This window comes from Semicossyphus pulcher, unplaced genomic scaffold (assembly GCF_022749685.1).
Source record: "Semicossyphus pulcher isolate SPU_LCO1_2020_fin unplaced genomic scaffold, fSemPul1.0.p SCAF_5, whole genome shotgun sequence".
Lineage (NCBI taxonomy): Eukaryota > Metazoa > Chordata > Actinopteri > Labriformes > Labridae > Semicossyphus > Semicossyphus pulcher.
This window is the reverse complement of record NW_027211726.1, coordinates 26,177,717-26,203,127: the sequence shown is the minus strand read 5'-3', so window position 1 is coordinate 26,203,127 and position 25,411 is coordinate 26,177,717. Positions and strand designations below refer to the sequence as shown.

At 40.1% G+C, this 25,411-nt stretch overlaps 1 protein-coding gene and 1 pseudogene across 2 annotated transcripts; both read right to left on the bottom strand.

Moving 5' to 3' along the window:
• Window positions 1-22: 22 nt before the first annotated feature.
• tmem54b (transmembrane protein 54b) lies at window positions 23-10,686 on the bottom strand. Of its 2 annotated transcripts, none has more exons than XM_069681842.1 (6): window positions 10,613-10,686; window positions 9,490-9,686; window positions 7,856-7,915; window positions 5,540-5,731; window positions 1,507-1,653; window positions 23-1,355 (listed from the first exon to the last, which is right to left on the bottom strand). In XM_069681842.1, exons 1-6 carry the CDS (start codon window positions 10,623-10,625, stop codon window positions 1,032-1,034), a joined length of 933 nt encoding a protein of 310 aa, XP_069537943.1. In that variant the 5' UTR covers window positions 10,626-10,686; the 3' UTR covers window positions 23-1,031. The 2 variants fall into 2 exon arrangements, with proteins under 2 accessions (XP_069537943.1, XP_069537944.1); XM_069681843.1 differs by having other exon boundaries at window positions 1,507-1,602.
• A 2,082-nt stretch (window positions 10,687-12,768) lies between these two features.
• Window positions 12,769-24,421, bottom strand: LOC138609440 (gap junction beta-3 protein-like; annotated as a pseudogene).
• Window positions 24,422-25,411: the final 990 nt, after the last annotated feature.

The following is a 25,411-nucleotide window of genomic DNA, read 5'->3' as shown; positions in this document are numbered from 1 at the left end:
ACTGCAGAAAGAATGTGAACACACTTGCTTGTTAATGCCTCAAACAGGTAACACACACCAGAGGATCAAGCCTCTGCAAAAAAAAAAAAAAGGTAGAAGGTTGAAGACACACCCACACACATTCTGTAAACTGTATCGCTTTATATTTGAGCATCTTCACTTGTTGCACTACCATACCTGCCTCTATCATTTGCATGAACCAACTGACAACAATAATAGTTCAACAGTATTGAATATGGGCTTATTCACTTTCTAGCCAAGAGTTATATGAGCCAGTTGAGGCCGCTCTCATGTCTGCGCGTACAACATTGAGCTAGGGCCAGGAAATGGTTAGCTTGGCCGAGCATAGAGATTGAAAGCAGGGAAAGCAGCCAGACTGGCCAGTTGTAATATGCACCTGGAAGCGAGAAAACAAACAAATCCAGAAATGCCAAAATGATAAGTTGTGGTTTTAGGAGAGCCTACGTGCTGTAAACCTTTTTAGAGACTTAACCGTAACTTGGCATTGATACAGTTCTACTTGTGTACGAAATAATTACATGGGAGGCACACTGTTAACTGTACAAAAAGTGTCAAATAAATTTATTACAAACTTCAGGAGGGTATAAAATTGTAAGTAGCAAAAATGTAAAAAGATATCTCCCCAATTGTCAAACACTTATTTTAACTCTGAATTAACTAAACCCTTTGACAAACAAGGATTGGCATCATGTCTTCACTTTGGAGGATTTGCCTCACCTGTCTGTAATGACGTGAATAACTTCACCCTTACAAGTACAAAAATACAAGGACAGACAGACTCTTACAGCAGGGATCCTACACACTGTGCAAACACACAACCTCAGAAATTCATACATCAGGTAGTTGCTCAGGTTCACTGTACTGCTAAATAAAACATCTCCAGCTCTGAGTTCATACTTTTGAAGTACTGACTTCAAATAAGGCTTGAGGCATGATGCTTCAATTCAATAATTGTAGCTAGAACCACAGTAGCGCCTGGTCTTCAAGAAGCTCCAACATGTTAGATACAACTAAATCCAGAAGCTGGACCTTTCCAGAGTACCCCTCTCCAGCAGTTGGTGTTCCTCTGGTGTCCTGTACAGCTCGCGAGGAGGCCTTCTCTCTGAGGCAGGGAGACTCTGAGGCTGACGGGACAGATGCTGGGGAGGCTGAGGAGGTCTGTGCTTTTGTTTTGGAGGTTCAGTATTCCGCCTTGGAGATTTGCGATTGTTTCTTAGAGGTTCAGTATAGCCTGTTGGAGGTTCAGAATAGCGTGCTGGAGGTTCATTGTAGCTTCTTGGAGGTTCAATATAGTGAGAGAGAGGAGCTTCCTCCATTGGCCTCAAAACATTTATCTACACAATCAGACAAAATGTTTAATTAGGGTTAGGGTTATTGTAATTAGGGTTAATTACTTTTTTTTATCCACCTTTAAATTATATTATTCACCATGAAAAAAGGGTAAGAGTTTTAAAGTAGCACAGAATGTTTGAGTCAAAATCTCACCGCTCTGCCAGAGTCTCTGGTTTTTTTCCTCTTACGGCAGCAAGGCAGACCCAGGAATGAAATGCAGGCTACAAAGGACCGGGCGGAAAACACCAGCTGGATGACACAAGTCACGATAAGAGGCACCCACAGGATCAGAGTGGTACTCTGGGGAGGAAGGGGGGAGTGGAGTTAGCGGCAACCACCAGCTGGACCACAAAGAACACAATTTGAGGCAAGAGCAGCTTCACGTAAACAGGGCTACAGTTTGGGTAATGATGTAATGCAGAACCTCATTTTTCTCAGATGGCTGTGGATCGCAGCAAAAACACAGCAGGGTCTGGGAATTCCAGTGCGCACAGGAGAGTCAGCATTGTGAATAAAATATGCATAGCAGACTGTATCAAAGTGAGAGTGCACAGAGGGAATTCAAAGAAAAAGAGCTGCCTTTTGTTGTGAGGCACACTACAAGGAGAATGAAAGTTTGTAGTTCCAAGTTTGGGGCTGATGAAATCTGCAGAAGGTACAAAAAATAATAAACCCTGCACAGATATCATAACTGCCTCTTGGCAACTATGAATATCTGAGCCAGAAGTCCAAGTCACTCTTTCAGGTGATGTAATGCACCCTGCGGCAGCCTTATTGGAGGGCCCTTGTTAATAGGCAACTCTCAGCGAACAGCATGGTCTGCAGTCTCAGTAGACCAGACCACAGTTATATAACTGAACTGATTTTGAGTTGGAACTCAGTTTCAGATAAAAAGGATTGATCCATTTTTTAATAACTTGTTTTAAGTTATAAGTTTATTTGACAATTAACCTCAAAATGTACAATTACATGGCTGTATTATGTATTAAGGATAAAAAGTCACAGGTCTTTGTTGTAGTTGAATGTTGTGGAGGTCTGTGCATGGAGATTGACAGTTAGGTATTAGAAGCACATGAAAGAAGCGAAAACATGGTCTATTTGAATGTGCTTCATACAACCCTGCCATACCAACCGTGTTCACAGGGTAGTTCTATGAAAACCAGTTTAAATTATTGGAGAGAGCTTTTACCCATCTGGCCTCTGTTACTGACCAGCGTCACATTTGATACACTTGACCTGTTGTTAAGCCTCTGAGCCTCTTATCATTTTTACATTTTATTTGGAAGTAAAATCAAATTTTAGCACACATGAAATGAGGAACTATTTGAGCATAAGCTGTGAGATCAAGACCAAAACTGTAATAAACAAGAATTATCCTATATTGTTGAATAATGACTATTACATGCACAAGCATGACATGCCACTGCACCTATAAAGCGCTTTTCTTATCTTCTTTTACTCATTCAATTAAACACCAATTCATACATTCATTCACACACACACACACACACACACACACACACACACACACACACACACACACACACACACACACACACACACACTCACAAACAGAAGTGAAAGCTCCAAGAACAATATGGAGTGTGGTATCGTGCTGAAAACACATTAAAGGAAGAGGCTGGGTATTGAACCGCTTATCTTTCCGATTATTGGAAGACAAGATCTGCATCCTGAGTGACAGCGCACGCTAAAATAGCATATTGACTGTTCGGTAAGTTACATTATCCTTAGTTTACCTGAGGGGGAACAATGTGTACAATAGGTAAATCTACCACTGATTTTTTATATGTACACTTTTATGGGATTGTGGATACTGAACATGCCTAATGGCCCATTGAAATGTTGCATGCTTAGTAGCTGCAACTTGTGGTAAAGTCACATTTAAGATGAGCATGATGGGGTTTCAATGTTGTTATTGCCATTCCTGGACTGCAGCTAAGTGCACCTCATAAAAGAACCGCAAAAAGGGGCAATAGCATAGCAAAGAGCATGTTTTTTTTTCTCCTATTTTACAAGCTACGTTAGATAATAATCTCCAAGATTTTCATGTAAATAAATGTCTGTTAAGTCACTATCTTGCCGAATGAGGTAACACAATGGTGATTGAGCCTATGGCCCACTGATGAAAGCCTTTGCATTTACAGTATAAAGTAGTGTTAGGGACAGGTTGTCTGTAGCGACATTCGCGAAAAAAAGTGTTTTCCATCACCCAGCAATGGTTGGTCTGCCAGTGAGGGTAGGCGGAGCTAAGCGGATGCATTTCCGGTTTCTGCAAATTTTGCGAGTAAACAGTAATCTACTATTGCTGAACAAACAAAGAGAAGATCGATGACTACAGATACAACTTCAAAAATAAGTGAAAATCCAAAGAAAAAGAAACTAATTCGACGCTCAGATGAAGGCAAACAGTCTAAAAAGGAAAGCGACAATGAGCGAGGAAAACCAAGAGTAACAACGGTTACAAAGGGAGCCAACTGTAGATGTCTGGTTAAATTGGGAAGTGTCCCCCTTGTATATCGCCCAAGAGAATGAAACTGAAATCTTTGAGATTGTCAGTTTAACTTTAAGCCAATTATTTTAAGGGCTCACGTATCTGCTGATATTCAATAACAAAAAGCGCCCATTTCAGCAGGCGGAAAATCTAGGTATTTCACTTTATGTGTAGCTTCCATAACTAGATTACCCAGCCAACATTTGGCTAAAAGAATTACTATTTCTATTCAGTCACTGCTGCCACTGGGTCATCTGGCTGCCACTTCCATGAAAAGGATGCACTGTGAGTGATAGGTCTGACAGTTAAGAGACAACAGAAGGATTTTTTTATGGCTAGAGAATACATACAGACATGATGTACTGCTTTGTCCAGAGAGGTTGCCAAAATCGACATAAAATTAAAGTTCAGTAGCTTTAACACACAGCTTCAGTGCAACTTAATGGACAATAGGTTGCACATAATACCTTCTTCAGCAAGGTAAACTGTATTTAACCATAAGAAACTTGTTGTAGCCACAAATACATCTGTAACACTTAACATTAAGTCCTCAATTTCGCATTAATCAGCAGTATAAAAATAAGTGGTATTTAACACTATAATATGGAAGTTTATTGATGTACTGTATTGGTCAGCAATTTGAACTTTTCCTATGAGCACATATTTCATAATATTACAACTATGTCTCACCATATTGTCAGTAATTATTTGTTTTTTAAGCCTTAAGTTATGCTTTCCCTTATGGAGGAGTCATAGTTGTTGAAAAATGCAGCTGTGGCTCAGTAGGTAGAGCTCATCCACTTATCAGAAGACCGCTGTTCAATCTTTGGCTCCTCAAATTTTCCTGACTACTTGGACAAGAACTGAAAATTTCAAAGGCATAGCCATAGATGTGTGACTGTGTGTTAATGTATTACGTTATGATTAGTTTCCCATGGCAAGTGGTTTGTGCAGTAATGTGTTTAAATGGGTGATTGTTGACATTGCAGAGCTTTTTGAGTGGTAAGAAGACTTCAAAGGCTATAAGTGCAGTCCATTTAACAAGTGCGGTCAATTTATAAATGCTTCATGTTAAGTGCTACCTATTTATCTTTGTGTTTGATAGTCTGGCTGTGAGCACTGCTTTCTATTACAGTGAAAGTCTCCTGTTCCATAATGAGTGCAAGTTCGTACTATTAACTCTCAGCCATCACTCAATACCTTCCTGTATGTGTCTACATCTGGACTGCTATTAACACCTGCATCATATACAAATCCAGCTTAAGACAAAGGTCACTTTACTGACAAACTGTAGACTACTGGCTTGCTAAAATGCTAAAGTCAGTCTGATGTGTGGCTGCAGCTGTGAGGCTTAGCAGGTCTGACAGTCAATCTGTAACACACCAGAACAGGAAAGAGCCTGAAGTAGACCGACAGGGTTGGGTCAGCACTTCTGCCACCAACCCAATGGCTGCAGAATGTGACTAAGTGACAGAAAATCCAGACACCAAGCCTGCCATTTTCCCACACCTTGTGTCCAGTCATGCACTCACACAAAAGAGGGACAGCCACCATGATGCAGACACACCACTCTGTCGCAGTGACAATGGTCTGCTGTTCAGAGCCAGCTGCAGCGGAAAAGATCAGAGATCGTTCCTTGATCTTAGTGTCTATCTCTCACACAAATACACTCACATAAATGCGTGTGGGGTCAAAAGGACACTCGTTTGTGATGCTGGAGTAGCCAATGGCATCAGGGAAGCGGCAGTGAGTCAGGAGGCTCCGCCCGCCGTGAATGATGGCCCTCACAACAGACACAAAGAGTCCAATGGCTGACGCCGCTGCCATGAGAGCTGCAGCCAGACTGAATGTGAAGAGTGACCACGTCTGTGAAAGGAACAGAGGAGAGACAAAAAAAAAACAATCAGGGATCAAAAAAAGAAGCTTCAATGCTCTCAGTTTGGAAACTGGGGCATCTGCATCAGTAAATAGATAAATGACAGCTTCAAATAAGTTATTTCAATACAAACAGAACAATAACAGCAGATTAAAGGTAACCTTTACAAGATGACAGATGGATGTAAATGAAGAAATATCAAGTAAACAAGGAATTTGCCAAAAATAAAAAAGTAAATAGAAATAGATGAATAAAGCAGTATACATTTAAAGGAATTAATTTAGAACATGTTTTTGATCACTTTGTACTGCTTTCAACCCAGATTTGAGGAACCCTGTATTTTATTGAAGCATCTTCATCAAAGTCCAGTGGATGCTTAAAGAGGCAGTACGCAGGTTTTAAAAATAAATATCAGTGAACTTCATCAGAAGTAATACCAAGCCTGGGAAAACGGTTTTATAGCATCATATGTGGCTCTGGTGGAAGTGTTCTAATATCTGTATGTTAACCCTTAGAGCTAATATGATGATTCCAATAATAGATGGAGAGAGGCTGTCTTTCCACTGGTTATTGATACGTTTTATTCTTTTTATTGAATGAGCCTGATGTATATTATTCCTATGCGGCAAAGAGCTCTACCGTTGTGCAAAATCCATTAGTGTTAGCTGTCAGGCAATCTGTAGCACTTGCTGACAAGTTCCTTCACTACCTTGAATACACAATGTAGTTTATTTTTCACTAAATCCTGCATACACCGTCCTGCTGCTGAAACCATTCTCTGCAGGACAAAATGTGTATTAATCCACAGCTAATAATAGTCCGCAACAAACATTTTTTTTCCCTTATTGACTGCCAAGATGTTTTAAGATATAATTGACCATTTAAAGAAAATACTATTGTCCCTTTTACATGGTTTGCTCAAGGCGTGAATGTAATACCTTCATTGCATTTGGTAGAGTGTGTGGATCAATTAAGCTAGTCACACAAGAATGGTAACTTTCTTTTGTGCACTCGTCCTGCACCAGTTAACAGGTTTCTTCATATGTTTGTTTAATGTTTTCAAGATTACATTTTGACCAATCTTTTGGAATTAAAATCTTCACCACAAACAAACAGACTTGCTACAAACACGATAGCGTTGCTAAATATTGAGAATTAGACAAACTTGTTGGTTTTGATGTTTGAATGGGATATGTTGGAAACAAGAAAGAGACAAATTAATGCCAGCTATATCCAAACTCACAGTAAGAAGCTTTAGCCTTAGAAACTAAAGCCGTAAACTATGTATAACAAGTCAAATTCTGGTAGAAAAACATGTGAACCCTAAAGAAGGTGAGACAGGTAAATAAAATTCACTAGTCTTTTTAAATAACTTAAAGTTAAACTCAAGAATATTGGGGCACTATTTAGGTACATAAAAAGCTGTGGTTATCTGAATGTGTGATACAGGACTAACTGCAAAAAGCAATGTTGAGATTACGTAACATCCATGATATGTTATGCCTGGAGGACTGAAAAGGTAAAAAGGCAGATGAAGGTAGTCACAGCTGCTCTCACTAACAAAGGAAACTGGGAGTGGTATCGCCTGGTGACTTTGCCTGGGCTTACTCATACTGTTCGCTCGCGGCCTTGTCAGTCCCGTCTGAGCGGCCCGACTGCTGATTGAGTAAACAGAGAGAAGTCGCTCTGCACGACTTGAGGCGGAGACTGAAAAAAACCACAGAAACAATGCCAGCTCTGCAGGGCGGCATTCAGACACCTGGGGAAACATGCAGATGCTTAAAGGTTTTTATTTAATGTCTTCCTGTGTAGGAAGAGAGAGATTCATGCTGATAATGAGGTGGAAAAAAAGCTGTGAAATATCAAAGAATAAGAGTTTGTGCGTGAAGAGCAGGTAGACGGATGAAAATAAGTAGAGAGTGCCTTCAAAAGAGCAATCCAGGAAAGTAGCAGAGATGGATGGAAAAGGTTTAAAAAAAGGACACACAAAGGAGAAGGAGGAACAGAAGCACTTGCAATGTATAGATCTTCCACTGCTTTTGATGATTTTCATTACCCCTTGAGAACATTAAAGAAAAAATACATTTAAAAAGGTGAATATAGGTGATACTAACCAGGCCTCTATTCCTCTTGTTTTTAGACAGCACAATAGCCAGAATGCCAACAATAATTCCCTGTAGAGACAAGACAGATATGATTTAAAGAATATTCATATTGCTCCTTTGCAAACACTGCCAATTAATGCTACTTAAAAAAACATAAAATAAGAAATCACCATCATCGTGATTTTTTTTGAACCCTCAGAAAACACTTTGAGTTGGAACCTCGTTTACAATGTAGCTGAGGTACAGACAACAAAGCAGACACTAAAATGATACGATGGAAGGTCAAAAGGTAATTTCTCTCAACACGACAGCTGTGCTGTCACTACAAGCATTTCAGTTATGTGCTTAAGTACCTTGTCTGCTTTAAAAGCTGTTTTTGCAAAAGCAAATAGTCATCAGAGAATGGCCCTCTAACTTAGCAGTGCTAAAGGTTACACCAAATTTCTCAGTTGTGTGGTGGTAGTTTTGCTCTTTTCAGAATGACATTGATTTTCCATAGATTTGCTCTATCACTGATCAGATGGTGATGTAGCATCCACACCGGTTACATTTTCTAAGCATTTCTGAAGATCAAGCTCAGTGGTGCTTACTGCTGCTGTCTGAAATAAAACTGCTTAGGGTCGTGAAGAGACACCACTTCGGACGAATATGTGTAGCTGACAGAAGTACTTCTATATGACATCTTTACCAGTTCTGAAACCGGTGACTCTGCTGCAGAGAAATACAGACGTGAAAGCTTGGGGTAACTTAATGGAAAAACATTTAGGTGATTCCAAACAGGTTAACACAACACACGCCAACCATGCTACTCAAACACCAGCTAGCATTTTTTTTTTTACTCTCAGCTGTCTTGGAGGTGGGGGTTGCAAAAGATTGAATAAAACATATAAAGTACATACATGAGAGAAGAGGTTAAAATAAAAACTACTCAGAAATAATACTTCTGTAGATCTTAACACTGACCAACAGACGTTATGATAAAAATGCCTCTATCTAAACTATGGTGGTTAGTCATATGATTTGCTTAAAATGTGTACATATAGCTTACCACGATAGTACAGAGTAGTCCTAATAAAATGCCACAGTACTAGCATCTACTCAATGAAAAAAAGCGTTTAAGTAGTGAAGCTTGATGTAGGCCTAATGTAGAGAAAAATAAGGCCTAATTCACTACATTACAAGTAGCTTGCAAAACATGCCAAAATATGCCCTTGTTGTCGTATTGACTATTTGTTTAGAGCAGGGGTGGGCAACCCTGCTCCTGGAGGGCTACCTTCCTGCATGTTTTAGGTTTCTCCGCACTCTAACACACCTGATTCGAATGTTTCGCTTGTTACCAATCCCCTGAAACGCTTCAGTTGGTTGATAACGAGCAGATCATTCAAATCAGGTGTGTTAAAGTGCGGAGAAACCTAAAACAAGCAGGAAGGTAGCCCTTCAGGAGCAGGGTTGCTCACCCCTGGTTTAGAGTGTGCCCATTTTTTGATGGCATGGGTGCACTTGCAACTTGTTGTTTGCAGAGTGCCTGCCCTGATGGAAACTGCCTCAACATGTTTTGAAAAAGACCACTGAAATAAAAATGCTGTCCTCTATTTCCTGAACTGCAAAAGGATCAGTATGATTCTCATAGTCTGTGCACTCACCACAAGCCCGGAGGTGAGGGCGATCACATTGGAGATGGCGTACTCCATGGCTCGGGCCTGCTTGTGGAGGTTGATGTGTCTGAGCACCACACCATGCACCAGCGCTCCCAACAGGAAGTTAACATGACCAATAAGAACCATGCTTAGACCCATCTTCATCAGGGCCTTGGGATCCTCCAGGCGGGCACAACACACTCCTGGGGGAGAATAAAAGAAGACACATGTTAATGCTTGAGGCAGAGAACTATAAAACATTACAATACAAAACAAAGTGTTGCAGTGGTTTCACTTCATGTTACACCATCCATGTTGTCCATGAGGTATTGATCAGAAACACAAGACCCAGGTCAAAACCACAGCAGGGATGTCACTTGTATTAATCATTAGCTGCTAAATACATAACTACAGTGCAGGGGGTTCAGATTGAAGCTTGCTCAAACAAGTATATGATAGTGCTATAAAAATGCAACAAATATTGAAGCCTAAGGGTGAAGATTACAGTAACAACTGAAGATAAACTTAAGAATATAGTTTGTCTTAACTATGATCCATCCCTGTATAAATGAGATGGTACAGTTTATGATACATCGTAAGACGACTTTATTCAATGTGGTTGATTAAGGTCAATGTAAAAACAAATTACATTGGTTAGCCATCCTTGTTTGTGTATACGCAACACAGGACATATCTCCATTTAAATCGGGCCACTGCTCCCATCCTCACATGACAAGACAATTTTACAGCTTTATACAGTATTTGGAGGAATTCTAACTTACACTTTCCTGCAATCACGGAGACAACCCACCTGCAGAGGCGACAATTTACATTTCACATAGCATTCACACTGCTCAGCCTCAGAGACTTGACCATGAAGTCCAAAGGGTGTGAATAAGAAGTTCAGTACTTACATTTTAAAGTTTTACTTCAAATACGTATCAATGAAAAGTGCCAGTCATCCTTACTTTGATAACCTACTGGTGAAACTGCATTTCAGTTTCTCCGGAGTTCATCATCTACAAGTGGAATGTCCCACCACACCCAGAAAATCACACCGACAGTTTTACACAAACAAATGTCTGCAATTTACAGACGTTGAAAGAAACTTCGTAGGAACAATTATTACCCGTATTGGCCATCTCTCTTAGGTCACCATTCGTTTACATTCGCGGCGAATCTTCTGCTTTGAACTGGGCAGCTGCACTCCTGTTCTCACCAAACTAATCACTCTCTCACTCATCAACACACACAATGACACTTCTGTTCAAAGTTTCAAAATAAAGTCTAAGAGTGTACACTGTAGATTAAAGTGTGCGAAGTTTGACGGACTGTTGTACTTTCACATATGTTCATTAAACGTGTGTCAGGTTATCAGAGTTGAACTTTTAAAATGTTATGAGCCCATAAACAAAAATCCAAACAATGAAGCAATTGCTAGCAGTAGATTAAATTAAGGAAAATGGCAAGAAGAAAAGCAGACGGCAATTGTTTGTGCGAGTTAAAAATAAACATGCTTAAGATTATGCTGTGGTAAAAATCGGCTTCTATAATAATTTTAAAAATATATTTTTAATTTCTCAAAATGATCCTTATGTCCCCTCTGAATACAATCCATGCTTTTATTTTGAAACTGCTGCTAATCACCCATTGACTGCTGAATTTCGTAAACTTGATGCATACCAGCGCAGGTGCACCTCGGCACCTCCCTTTTTTCTAAGGTAGAAAAAAAATATGGAAATGCCCCATTTAGCCCAACGACCAGTGTTGGCTACAGCAAGTTCAAGTTTAATCGAGAAGGGTTTTTTTTACTGCCACTTTTGCATTTTACTCTTTGGAATAGGCCAAAGTCAATTTAATATTGGATTAATTTTCAGTGCCATGGGGTCTATGTATCTGTGAATCAGTTTGAACCTGTTTTTAATCCATTAGGCCAAATTTTCATTATTAAGGCTGTTAATCTGAAATACTTCCTGAAGTGTCTAAAACAAGCTGTTTTAGGCAGTATAGAGGATCACTTTCAACTGTCCCACTGTAACCAAATACCAGTCACTAAGGCAGAGAGAAGAAAGCAGCAGAGGCATATAAATAAATGTGTTCAGTTACAACAGTCACCAAAACAGCTTGACAATTGTGTTTTTCAGGCATATGGGTGGTAAAGAAAGTAGCATAAATATCAAAAGTGGATCAACTCAGAATAGAAAGGTAATTGGCAATTGCATACAAGTATCAAGATTACACATTTTTCTTCAATGCTTTTCAGTGAACTCTCATGATGTGCACTTAGTGTGGCCCCACTGAGTGCAGTCTGTTTTCTGAAGGCCTTCTATCCTTCAGATGACAATGTAGAATGCCTTTGGTGCCACCAGGTGGAGAAATGGCGCCATTAAAGTAGGATAAATGTATAAAAGTATCAAAGAGCAGTTTATTTATTATTTTATTTTTTTAGTATATATTCTAATATATATAATACATAATTTCTTGTCTCGTTTAACACGGGGTATGCTGGACAACCCTTTATGAAAGGAATGGTGAGATAAAACGACAATTCTTAAAACATTTAAAGTAAAGCAGTATTCAGCTGTTCATCAACCTGACAGTCATAGATGTGTATGATCATCTTGCTTAAATTAACCAACTATTTTCATAAAAGTAATACATTCAAAGAAAAATGAAATAGAATAAAATATTATAACAAATAAAATATAAAATAGAATAAGATTTTATCACATGAATACAATAAAACAAGTGAATACAAATATATTCAATGCTTTGACCACCTTTTTGGTGAAAACATAGTGTGAACAAAAATATAACACACAGTCTTACATGTTACATGATGCTTGAGTAGGATGATTACCTCAGAATAGATAAAAATACATGCTATGAATTGGTTATAAAATGTCAAGATTGGTTAAATGTGTACTACCAGAGAATGGGAACATTTTGTGGGATCATCTCATAGTAAATCAATCAGAGGCATGAGAAGAAAAATTGATCCATTATACTTGGTCGGCAGCTATGTAACAGATAACTTGCAGCCATCACAGTTCATTAGTAATTCATTGCTAATTTGCTAATTATTCAAACTGCTCGTTGTTATGCTCCTGCTAAAATTTGCACAATTCATTTCACTGCAAAACTTTGCACAAGATTCATCTTGAATATTTGTTAGGGTTATTTTTAATGTGTATTTATTTTCTCCTTTGCTGTATTCACTTTGATAACCTGCTACTGTAACACCACAATTTCCCAGTTTGGGATCAATAAAGTACATCTATCTATCTATCTATCTATTACAGGGTGGATCTTTCTAGACAAGGTGTGGATGCTACCTCCATGCTTCATCACACGGAAAGCAATCAAATAAAATATCTCACAGATGTTGAGCACCACACACTATATGGACGCCAACACCATGAAATTAGTTGTCTTCTCAGTGGGCTGTGATATATAGCAGTCCACCAAATTAGGACAGGGATTGATATCACATTAGACCTTCAGCTGCAGCTTAAAACTGTTGTAGACGTAGAGGAGCAAGAAGAGAAAAGCAATCCCCGATGTGATCTTGCTGAAGAGGCTCATGTGGCAAATCTACCTCGGACTGCCATGCATTTGTCCTGGGTTTTTATACAGACCAGTGCTTGGCTTGAAACTTTCACTTCCGCTCTTTCTGAAAGGCCATGTGCAGTACCACCATGAAGGAAGAGCAGGTAAAAAGATGAGCTGGAGACCCCCATGGCGAATGTGCGAGATGGTAAAGTAGTAATCGTAGCATATGTTGGCTTAACCTGGCTGGTGCAGTAAGAATGTTTCTGGTCGTTGCTTCAAACTCACATGGCGGCCACAACAAAGACCAACTCTCGGAAAAGAAGACCACTGATACGTCTGAAGGCAGTAGAGAACTTCACTAAGAAGAACTTCCAATCCATGAGTTAAGATTTGACTGGCTGCTTATGGCCTCAGTAGTTTCGAAGTCGGTCTTTAATATTTCAAGAGAGAAACTTTATTAAGAAAGCATCCAAACCGCTGTTTTGTCAATTATTTGATCACTGGACTGATTCAAGGTTTCATGGCTGGTCTGACTTGGTTGCCTAAGGTGTCGTATGTGTGCAATAACCTACAATCTGCCTTCAAGGAGCCTGAGATAGTAGATAAATTACTGGAGAAGTCAGAAAAGGTTTCATGATCGGACCATTTGATAAATCATCCTTTCCTCTAACATGCATTAACCCTATAGTTATAGCTACCCATAAATATTCTGGGAAAAAGCGTCTAATTATTGATGTTATACCTCTATTGACGATGCCATTAAGCTCATTAAAAAAGCAGGTAAAGGTGAATGGTTATCTAAAGAAGACATCACCGACGCTTTTAAAGGTATGCCTTTACATCATTCTCATTGGCATCTGTTTGGAGTTAAATGGAGAGATAAAATGTATTTTGCAGTTAGGCTCATCTTTGGGTGTTGCAGCAGCCCAAAAATATTTGATACACTGTCAGAGGCACTTTACTGGATCCTGTTAAACAACTGTAGGCTGCCGTTCGTGCTTCACCTTTTGGATGATTTTCTTAAAAACTTAAGGTCAACTTAAAGTCATTGAATTTCTGGGTATTAACTTGGACAGCAATCTCATGCAAGCTTCCTTGCCCCTCGCAAAATTAAATTGCAAAATTAACATTTATTGCTTGGAAAATGGAATGGTATTTCATTCTTCTATAATGAAAAACTAGAATCTTCTTTGGCCATTAGGTTGTACACAGATGCAGCTCCTTCCATTGTTTTGGGGGGTTCTTTGATAACCAGTGGTTTGCTGATGTATGGCCAAAAGAACTGTTGTCTTTACCAGGCAAAGTTTCTTCTTCTGCTTTAATGGAAATATACACAATTGTCGTAGCATGTCTTCTTTGGGGAAAATATTGGTCCAGAAAGCACATCCTCTTTCTCTGCGACAATGAATCAGCTGTCTATATTATTAACAAAGACTGTTCCTCAATTCCATTCATTCACAGATTCGTAAGGTGCCTTGGGTATCTGTAATGGGGAATTTCATAATTTGAGCAGCTCACATTCCAGGCTTAGATAATTAGATTGCTGATGCCTTGTCTCGATTTGAATTTCAGAAATTCCACAAAATGTGTCCAGAAGCGGCGCCATCCAGCCTACCTTGCCCTCCTGTCAGCTTAACGGTGCTAGACTAGACACGACTCTGCAATCATATATGCTGTCAGCTGCTCACTATATGCGATCTGTATTAGCAAAATCTACATTAAAACTGTATGACTCTGCATGGTCCTACTTCACCTCATTTTGTTCCACCTTCTCAGTTGCTATTTTGCTTGTTAATAATTCCACTGTATGCGCCTTCATGGTTCACTATTTTGAGTCCCGCAAAATGCAGCCGTCCTCCATCAAAGGCCTTGTCTAAGGAATTCAGTTTCACCTGCGCTGTTTGGATCCATCCACCAACAGCCAATGATATTCGTCTCCCTTTCACTCCACCACTATTGCACAAAATAATCACATATTTAAGGAATGGTTGCTTTGGTTCTATACAGATGTACTTTTAGAGACTGTCTTCCTCACAGCTTTCTACAGCTTTCTAGGAAGTGGAGATGTCACCACACGCACAGGATCTTTTGATCCTTCGCATGACCTCACTATAGCCGATGTAACAGTTAACAGTCTCTGCTTTTCTCTGTTCCTTAAACATTCCAAAACTGATAGAGACAGGAAAGGAACATCAGTATTCATTTCTCAGACTAATTCTGCTTTCTGTCCATTCTCTTCCATGAGCCGCGATTTGAGACGCAGATCTCAAGCCAGCCAGCAGGAGCCTCTCTTTGCCACAGAGGATGGAAAACCCATGTCAAGAGCTTGGTTCACCGTTGCCTTCGCCTCCTCTGTCAATCCTGTGGACTCTCATCAGATCGCTACACAGCTCATTCCCTCCGCATAGGAGCAGCAATAACCGCAGCAATGATAGCTCCCGTGTCTACGCTAAAAGCCATGGGCAGATGGTCATCATCTGCTTATGAACAATATTTACGTCCTGAAGTGCGAGCCATCCTCGATGCTCAAAAAGCCATGAGCTCCCTGTAATTTGCTGGCTTAATAATAAAGATAACATAAATTATATGACTATTTTATATTTCTTCATATATTTATTAGGTTGTGTGTTACGATTTAATCAACTTAAACACTCTTAATTAAATACTATTTATCTCCTACTCAGCTAGCTTCTCCTATACGAGCACCTTCTTATACCAAGAAGGGCCAGGGAGACTTTGCTCGGTATGGTCGTTTTGGGGGGTCTTTGCCACTGCGCTCCCTGCTATAGCCGTTCATGATGGCTCATGAAGGGCAGGAAGGTGTGCTCTCTCCTCAGGCTTTCCACGCAAGCGCGTGGAAGAGCAGGGGGTCCCAGAACAGAACCATACCGCCAAATATAACTTGTACAAAGTAATTAAAGATTATTTTGACAAAATGGTCCTGACTGAACTATGGTTATCACAGCACCTATAGCCTGCTGTATTGCTAAGATTTTAAGACCTTACAGTGTACCTGAGAGTGATGGCTTTCAAGTGTGTGTCCGAAATATCAATTAAATTACAGAGAATTGTCAAAAGAACAGTGAATGGCAATAACAACTGATGCCTGGAGGTCATGTGCAACCAATTCACATGTGACAATCAGCGGCCAGCTAAGGCATGGTAGTGCTAGTCCGGAACAGTAGCTCCTTTAGCCTCTTTATGTTTCCTCTGATGAGCTAATTTGTTCTCAGGATTTTACATCTATTTATTTAAAAAGAGACTCATTAAAGACAGTGAGGTATTATGCTGTCGTCTAAGCTCTAAGCTCAGTTAGCTCAGGGTGCAACAAGTTTGCACAGTTGTTTCAGTTGGGGCAGCTGTGGCTCAGTGGTAGAGTGGGTTGTCTTTCAGTCGGAAAGTCGGAAGTTCGATCCCCAGATCCCTCAGGCTACATGTCAAAGTGTCCTTGGGCAAGACACTGAACCCCAAATTGCTCCCGGTGGCATAGCCAACGGGTATGAATGTGATATCTGATTGACAGTTGGGCACTTTATGTAGCAGCCTCTGCCATCAGTGTGTGAATGGGTGAATGTGACATGTAGTGTAAAAGCAGCTTTGAGTGGTCGCAAAGACTAGAAAAAGCTATATAAGTACAGTCCATTTACCATTTACCATTTCAAAACATATATTTGTTCTGTCTGTGCATCATTTCTCTTCGTTGGAGCAGTTTGACTCAGCAGAGGTAAAATTAAAGTGGATGTTGCAACATCTTTTTCACTCTCTTCCTTGTCCCTCTAATTATATAAATATGCTTCTTATCTGATTGTCAATGGGTTTTATATATAGTCACGAGCATGAATGAGCATTTACAAAAGGACATCTGACCTGCAGAAGACAATGGTTTAAGAATTTACAGAAGTATGATCAAGTGTGTTCGTGTTTGCAGAGTCCTGCACAAGAATCATGCAACAGCCTTTTCAGAAGAGCACACATTCACTTCCACCCAGTCGAGTTTCCTTCTCTTGTCTGTTTGGACTTGATATGTCTTTTACGTCCTTTTGGTTACATTACATCTGATGAACAAATCGTCTTTTCAATTTTTTAGTCTAGTTTAGTTTAAAATCCTTCTAGATGTTGGGAATGTGGTGTGCAATGATACATGAAAATTAAAATAATTCCCCTTAAATTCATGAAAGTTAAAGTAACAGGCCTGTTCTAAGGATTTTAGGAGCAGAAAGTACACATATTTGTTATATTCAGGAAGTAGGAGTAAAAAGTTGTCAAACTTGTGCCTGTGCTTCGTTACTCACCATCTCTGCACAGTAACATGTCGATTCTGCATGTAATTTGAACATTTTCATTACACATGACTTATTATTGCTGTACCTATTCATGTTTGCTGTACTTGAACTCAACAGAAGCAGAAGTTGGAGAAAGCTGAGCAAGAGAAAGAAGAGACCAACCCTTCACCTGAGTCCACCCATGTGCACACTGACCCCCTGCCCACTGATGCACCAGAGCCCCAAATACCTGACATCACCCCATCTGGTCACGGTGGGCGCAATCAGGCTAGTCAGTTGACTTCTACATCTGAACTAAAGACATCACTAGTCCGCAGAGAGGACCTCCCTGAAGAAGAACTTGTCTGCCTTGGGTACGTACCTGTAGTGAGACTCAAACACACATTAAATGTTCTTTTAATATCTGCATTTATATCAAGTAATTCTAGGATAAGTTCTATAAACTTTCACTGGAACTCCAGTCTGACTTTGGTCCTCTGTCTTGTTGTGTTTTAGGTTCCCAAACCTGACCCAGACGTGCTACATGAACGCCACCCTGCAGGGCCTCCTAACACTGACTCCTTTTGTGCAGGAGGTCCACAACCAGCAGCAGGTGTGGAGCTCCCACCCAGAGTCTGACTTATTCAGGTACAGCATCTCCACACAATCTAACACACACATCACTCTTGGGGTCTCTGCCAACTTTGCAGGTCAACATTAAGCAACAAAAACTAAGTATATATCTCTCTTTTGTCGTCTGTTCTCTCCTCTTTTCTTTTGCTCTCAGAGGGTTTGTGGATGTCGGAGTGTGTCGTTTCTCCAACAACAACAGGGTAAAAAGAAAGGTACTCGATGCCTTCAATAGGGCTGTTGCTGACTGCAACTTTGAGTTCGAAGATGACAGTCAGAAAGTAAGCTCTGTTTTACCATCATCGTAATAATGTATTAATTCTTAATCTTTTTCTTTTAAAAACACATTAAAGTTAGACGCAACTTAAATCATTAAAGAAGGCCTGGTAGTAGTAATTAACGAAGAACGAATTAACGAAGGGGGGCTGATGTCTCTGTCCTTCGACCTGCATGCCGCAGCCATCGGCATGGGCTGCAGCTACACCTGCCCCGTCGGAGCTCACATGGCCTTCAACATGCTGAGCATCAGGACCTGCCAAGGGTATGTATCCACGACAACACACAGTTTGATCACTTCCGGGGGCTGAGAGGTTGGCAGCCTGTTAAAGCAGCTCAGAGTCACTATTTATTATTGTCTTGTTCCTATTTTCATTTACAACTGTTTTACTATTTCTTGTTAACTACTTCCATATTATACTGCACTATATTGTGTTTGTTTTTAGTATTACTATTATTATATAGTACATTATATTGTAGTATTCTATATGTATATATTCATATTATACTATACATACTGCACCAGACTGTACCGTACAACACTATATACATCACATTATGTCTTTATATTGTACTGCTATACTATCTATTACACGAAGTCAAATACCTTCATATTACTTTTTTAGTACTTATACTCTCATACTACGTTGTATACATATACATACTGTAATATACCATACTGTATTTATTGCACCTTTTATACTGCACCTTATATTGTACCATATCGTATACCTTATACCTCATAGCATACTGTCTTGTCTCATCCTGCTAAAATGCTATTACCCATACCATGCCACTTTATCTCGTAACTGCCACTTTAACTTGTCACTTACTCTTAATTGTATAACAGCTGTAACTCTTATTTTATTTCTTTTTATCTATTCTTATTTTTATACTGTATTTACGTACTTGCTATTTTGTGTTTGTGCTGTTGCAACACCTGGAATTATATTTCTTTTTCTATTATCTTATCTTTTATACTTACAGTTCAAAGATTCAATATGTTAACTATGTGCATTAAAGATGTGGTAGAAAACCTCACAACCCATGTTTTAACCTGAATTGTCCCTTTATTCTGCAGATGTGGTTCACAGTCCATGAGGGAGGAGGACTTTTTGAACCTGTCCCTGGACCTGGCATGTGGAGGCTCTGTGAGCCAGTGCTTTCAGGAGTACCTGGAAGTTAGTGACACAAGTGCTCACACTTATATACCATATGTTCTCAATATGCATTAATGTATCTGTCAAAGTGATTCTGAAGATTCATACTAAAACCTGCTTCCTCCTCTTGTTCCCTGCCACAGGAGACCCACCTGGAGTTCCGCTGTGACTGTGACGCTGAGGAGTCATCCCAGAAATGGTCGTTCCTGACGCTGCCAAAGTAAGTACTATCATCCATGAAAATAGTGACACTCAGGTGTCAGGATAAATAGAAGTTTACTTCTTCTGTCCTTCTCTGTGAACTCCTGATCTGCCCTTATCCCTCCATCTCTTTCTCCTCAACAGCGTGCTGATCCTGCAGCTACAGCTCTTCAGGTTCACCCCCTCCTTCAGCCTGGAGAAGGTGGACAGCCCCGTCACTATATTGCGGGAGCTGCTGGTGAACCCAGAATCCTGCATCACTGAAGAGGTAAGTATGACGTTCAGTGAAGATAAAGCAACTTAAACTGTGTAACCGCTTTATATTATCGACATAAAGGCATCTTGGAACAATGATTTTAATACTGTAATTGTGTTCTTTTCTAGACATCCACTCTCTCTGCTCGAGGTTTCTGCCCGTTAAAAGGCAGTTTTTCTTGCCACTGTGCCAAATGTTGCAAAGTACTGCTCATGTTGGATTCATGTTGGGTCTCTCCCTAAATAATATTAAAAAAGAGTTGGTCTAGACCTGCTCTTTTTGTAAATTGTCTTGAGATAACTTTGGTTATGATTCGGCGCTTTACAAATAAAATGTTATTGATTTGATTGACATAAATCTTTATAAATAGACAAAACCAATAAAATAACCACCTACTCTTGTGATGGCAATGAATGTAAATGTATTGATTGTTTTGTTTTGTATGGACCCCAGGAAGAATAGTTGTTACTGTGGTAATAACTAATGGGGATCCTAAACAAATACAAATAAAACAATAATATCCTTTTATAATAAAACAAATAAAAGGAGGACCATCGGGAGCCAGAAAATAATCGTTGACTGTGTTTATAGTGTTGTTTCAATGTATGAAGTGGTAAATAAAAGATTTAGAAAATAGATGATTTGTGCAGACTCAAGAAGGAAGCATTAAATGTTGGTTTACATTCACTGTGAGAGGGAGTTAAAAAGGTCATGTTACTGATCAAAAACTTTCAAATGTGTTTTAAAGCTGATTTTTAACACTACTAAAACACTTTTCTCAACCTGCTCCCGACAGTAAAACCCATCTCAAAAGGTTACTCTGCTGCCTAAAAAACACAAAAGTAAATGACACCAGAGATACTGAATATTAGATATCTCGTCTGACTGACGTTGCCAGGACCAGCATTACAAAGTCACTGCTCTTGTGCAAGAAGCAGTCCAGAACATAAACCTTGTTAAACCATGACTTGTTAAGATTCACTGCTATAAATTGGTAACTGATTTTTATCTTAAATATGTGAATACATCAGTATGCTGAGCCCTGGGCCTGTTAGACCTTTAAAGGGGGTGACGTTAGTGTGTGGAGGCTTGCAAGGAGAAAGCAACGTCCGTAAATGATAAAGTGTTTTGCAGAGATCCACATCTAAAATCCAGCAAGGCAGCTTTTGGACTTCACATGAAGGAAAGAACATTTTACAAAAGTCTGTCCATTTGTTTGCTTTGTAGAAAAGAGTACTATGGCTGCAAGACAAATCTTAATACTCACCTGCTCAGACGGCAGCACAGAACGTGGGCGGGCAACAAGGGTGCTTGCACAGACAAGAAATGACAAAGACCCAAATATGAAACACTTTTTCAGCCACAGCTCAGCTTTAACCCTCAAAGTATCAAGCATAGCGTTAGTTCAGGCAGGTCATGACGTCAAGCTCTATCTTAGCTGTCAACAGCGAGCCAAGCCAATCCTCAATCAGCTGATGACTCAGCTGACTTCCACTATGCCATCTATTGGAAAATTACATTCAGAGCGCTCTATTTAAACAGCTCTAGCCCGGCTTCCTTTGCTGCCTCCTCTGCTGGCTGATTTGCAAGCACCCGTATGAAGATGAAAAGATCGCCACTGGTACTTCTACTCACCCTGCTGCTCATCATGTCGATGACCTCTGTCCACGGTGTTGATGATCCATGGCAAATTGACTGTGTCATGGAGTCTCAGCAAAACAATGACGCAGAGGGAGCCACCTGTGAAGAGAGTGCTCCTTCTCTCCATCAAAGCTCTCGTCTGGCAAGAAAAGGTTCGTATAATCCAATCGATTGATGACTGGCTGATTCCAAAGCTCTTGGAGTTTTTGTTTGTAAATCACATGGCACAAGGAATTGTTCACATTATGGTTTCCAATCTCCACCTGCAGATCACTGTCCTTCCTCCATTCCCAAAAAAGTTGCAGAAAAACGCAAACATTGCTCCTGCAACCCCGCAGCCATACCGACTTCAGCCACTGCCCTGCTGTCCAAAAGAGCGAGAGCCCCAGCCTCAGTAGCCGGCTCTGGGGTTCCGGCAAACAACGCCATCCTGTCAGTACGATCAAATATTCAGTCATCACTTTCCAGCATGAATTGAGAAATCCAAACCTTAGAGGTCGGTGCAGCACTATCTACCAGCTCATCTCTCCTGGCCACTGTGTATACATCCCGGGACTCTTCCTTGACTGCGGGACCATCAACGCTGACCGATGACGTTGCCGATGACATTTCGCGCAGATTTCTGATAAGTGCAGTCCGAATCTCCACCGGGGTCCCATTGTACCCTCCTGCTGCTTCCATTTCATCCAATCTAAGAAGCCAGAACCTCGCAGGTAATAATATTAATCTGGTAAAAATCCTGCTGTGCTCAGACTTCAGTGATAGGCATGTGGTAGATTGTGGTGATGTATCTGTGATGCTTAAAGATAGCGACCCTAGGCTTTCAAAGATTCTGACACTGGCAGAATTCACTGTAACCTTTACTGTGTTCAGAGATGTCATCTGTGAGGTTTACCCATTCCGTAGAGCTGAACTGGACACTTACCTCGCCATCATTGCCGATCTCGCCATGACATATGGTGGAATTCTATTCTATGACTATCATAAATCATTCTCTGCCAAGGCTGCAGTGTTCATCCACAGGTTCAATCAAAGACTGGACTGGTCTTAGGTTGACCTTGCTCTAATAAGCAGGCACTACACTGGCCGTCAAGCTCTTTCCTGCTCCCTCTGTGGCTCTTTCTCGCACTTCTTCAATTTGTGTCCTAAATCTGTGGCCATAGTACATCCTCCAAAGCTGGCAGGCCCAAAAATTGCTGAGACTAAGGTGACGCCATTCATGACTCCATTGTGCTATAACTTCAATGAAAATGTGTGCAAGTTCGTTAGTTGTAAGTACATTCATGCTTGCAGCTATTGCAGGGACGGGCAACCAAAATCAGTGTGCCCAAGACGAACCCACCTTGTGAGAAAGGAAAAGGAAAATAAATCCTTCAACACCAGTCAACGTGCCTGAACTGCAAAAGGCTTTAACTGGGGACCTAGAACATAATATAGAGACAAGTCAAGTTATATAATACCCAATATTTAATGCCCTTAAGTGAGATATTTGACTGACCCAAAATACACAATTATAACATTAGTCAGCTAACACAAGAGCCCAAATAATAATGGCCTTTAGACTCACTTTTACCACGACAGTTGTATAATGAAAGAAAAATTTAAATGACAAAAAAAAACCTCAAAAAGAGTTTGAAAGAACAAGGAAATCAGTTGCAGAGTGTAAATTTGTGCAAAGTAATAGAAGTGAGATGGTATGATAAACAAACAAACATGAGTTGGACCTCATTTAGTTGGTTTTATGTCTTATGTGTACACTCAGTTTTATGTTTCTTTCCCATCAATCTGTTGTCTGTCTTTTGAAGGAATGCAGGATGTGATTGATTGTCATTAAGTTGTTTTAACTTACTGTAGGAGTGGTGATTTTATAAAATTCTGTTAATAGTGATTGATCCACAACACGTGTCAATCATTTTGTACCCAAGTAATTTTAGTACATCTTGTTGTTTTTTTTCTGTTTACTTTTTAACATGTCCACCATCATCCATCTAGATCTCTATCAGTTAAATTTCCACAACTCTGCTGCACCCATTTCAATCCGTATCCGCGCATACCTACATGTGGCATGTTACAGTTTTCAGATTTCTAAAGCTTTCTGCACAGGGATGAAAAGGGATTGAGAGACAAAGCATTTGTCACAGGCTAGTTGTATATTTAGAAAATCTTCATTTCTTGGTTCATGTCATTACATAATGTCTACTGATAAATAAGTATTTGCCTTAACTGCAGTTTGAGTACAGTGCACCTCTTACATCTCACAGGTAGAGGATCTTGCAAAGAGCGAGGAAGAAGCACACAAAGCTATAGTCGCCATCAAAGGCAAATATTTTCTAAACTGTAGGCCTGAGGAACACAAGGACACAGTGTAAAATAAGATCTATTGATTCTTTTTTGAGAAATTACCTTTTCAAGTGGACATCAAAGGCCATTCTTTTTTTTTTAACAATTTACAGTGATGGAAGTACCCTTACCTGGCAATGTGGAGTCCACCACATTGGGACATGAAAGACAGTGACCTTGTTGATGTAGAACGGCAGGAAGACTAACACAGCATCCACAATTATCTTAAACAGCATGTTAAAGAAGCAAAGGACCACCTTGCATCTTCCCTTTGTTATTATACAGAGAAGTACAGTTCTCTACTAGCTTCAGCCGATGCTTGCGCTCACATTCTTCCCAGTAGGACACATGAGGGATTATAATGAGGGCAGCTGGAGAGCCCAGAGTCTAGGTGTGGGAGATTGGGAAGCAGTGGTCATAGCACACATTGTGACAATCAGGCTGCCAAGTGTTGCAATCAAAGTCCTTTTGCTTATCCCCCCAGACTTCTAACAGGCCATGAGGAAGACCAGGAGCCTAAAGATGAAAACAATGGCGAACCAGATGGGACCTAATGCAGTGGGGTACTTGATTGCCCCACTAAGGAGTCCTTCAAGGAAGGACCAGATCACGGTGTTGTTTCAGATGTTAGGTGTCACCATATGGAATAAAAAGGAGTTCAAAATACCAGAAAATTTCGCAGGCACTCTGCTGAGGACTAAAACCAGAAGACTCGGACAGAACTGAGCAAGAAAGCACACAAAGCCTCTTTGATACTTAGAACTACAGCATTCTTGGCACAGGTCACAAGAATATCGAACAAAGCAAACACATACTGGTGATAACACTTTGAATCAAGTCATGAAGAGTGAAAAGAAAGGCATGTAAGCACTTATTCACACATGAGCCCAAATGTGTCCAGGGCATACTAAGTTCCTGTATGTGAAATATAAGAAATTAGAGGAAAAGGTTCAGCATTGTGGGCAATACCTTTGTTTCTTCATCAGAGTCAGCTGAAATGATTAACTCTTTTATGTCTCTGTTATAAAGCTACAGAAACAGCTTAGCTTAGCATAAAGACTGGAAGAAATGGGGAACAACTAGCCCTGTAAGGTAAAATAAAAATCCACAGGCAGCAAAATGTACGACATATTAGAAACTCATTGAAAAAATATTTATCTATTTTCTTTCCATATGGTGTGTGGAGAATCAGTATTACCTTTAGCCTCAACTTTGCACCTTCAGAAGGGGAATGAGGAGGTGGCCTGTAGCCTGAACAATCATCTGGAAAGAGAACCTATGACTGTTTTAAGTGGTCCAAATGTACAGTATGTGACTCTGGTTTGGACCTTAGAGGATTTCATCACTGTTAGTAAAGCAGGTCATGCATCGTAAAGCTGGTGGCATTCCTAAAATGCACCATGCAGTACCAACATCAGCACCCCTGTTCTCACTACACCTGTTCATTGTGTCAATGGTTGGATACGACACCAAACTATCTGAAAAGTAATGGGTGAAGGTATTGCCAATAAAATACTGTAGACACGTGTATGAAGACTGTTTGCGGTGGCAAATTTGAGCTTGCCACTGAGCAAGGCTTTGGACTGACCACCACTGAATTTTAAAATGTA

What these genes read in the sequence shown, in the direction of transcription:
- tmem54b (XM_069681842.1), bottom strand. An exon ending in ACAAGAGGAATAGAGGCCTG is followed by an intron (nt 5,732 to 7,855) that starts GTTAGTATCACC and finishes TTCCTTTCACAG; the next exon opens with ACGTGGTCACTCTTCACATT. An exon ending in CCAGAGACTCTGGCAGAGCG is followed by an intron (nt 1,356 to 1,506) that starts GTGAGATTTTGA and finishes CTGATTGTGTAG; the next exon opens with ATAAATGTTTTGAGGCCAAT.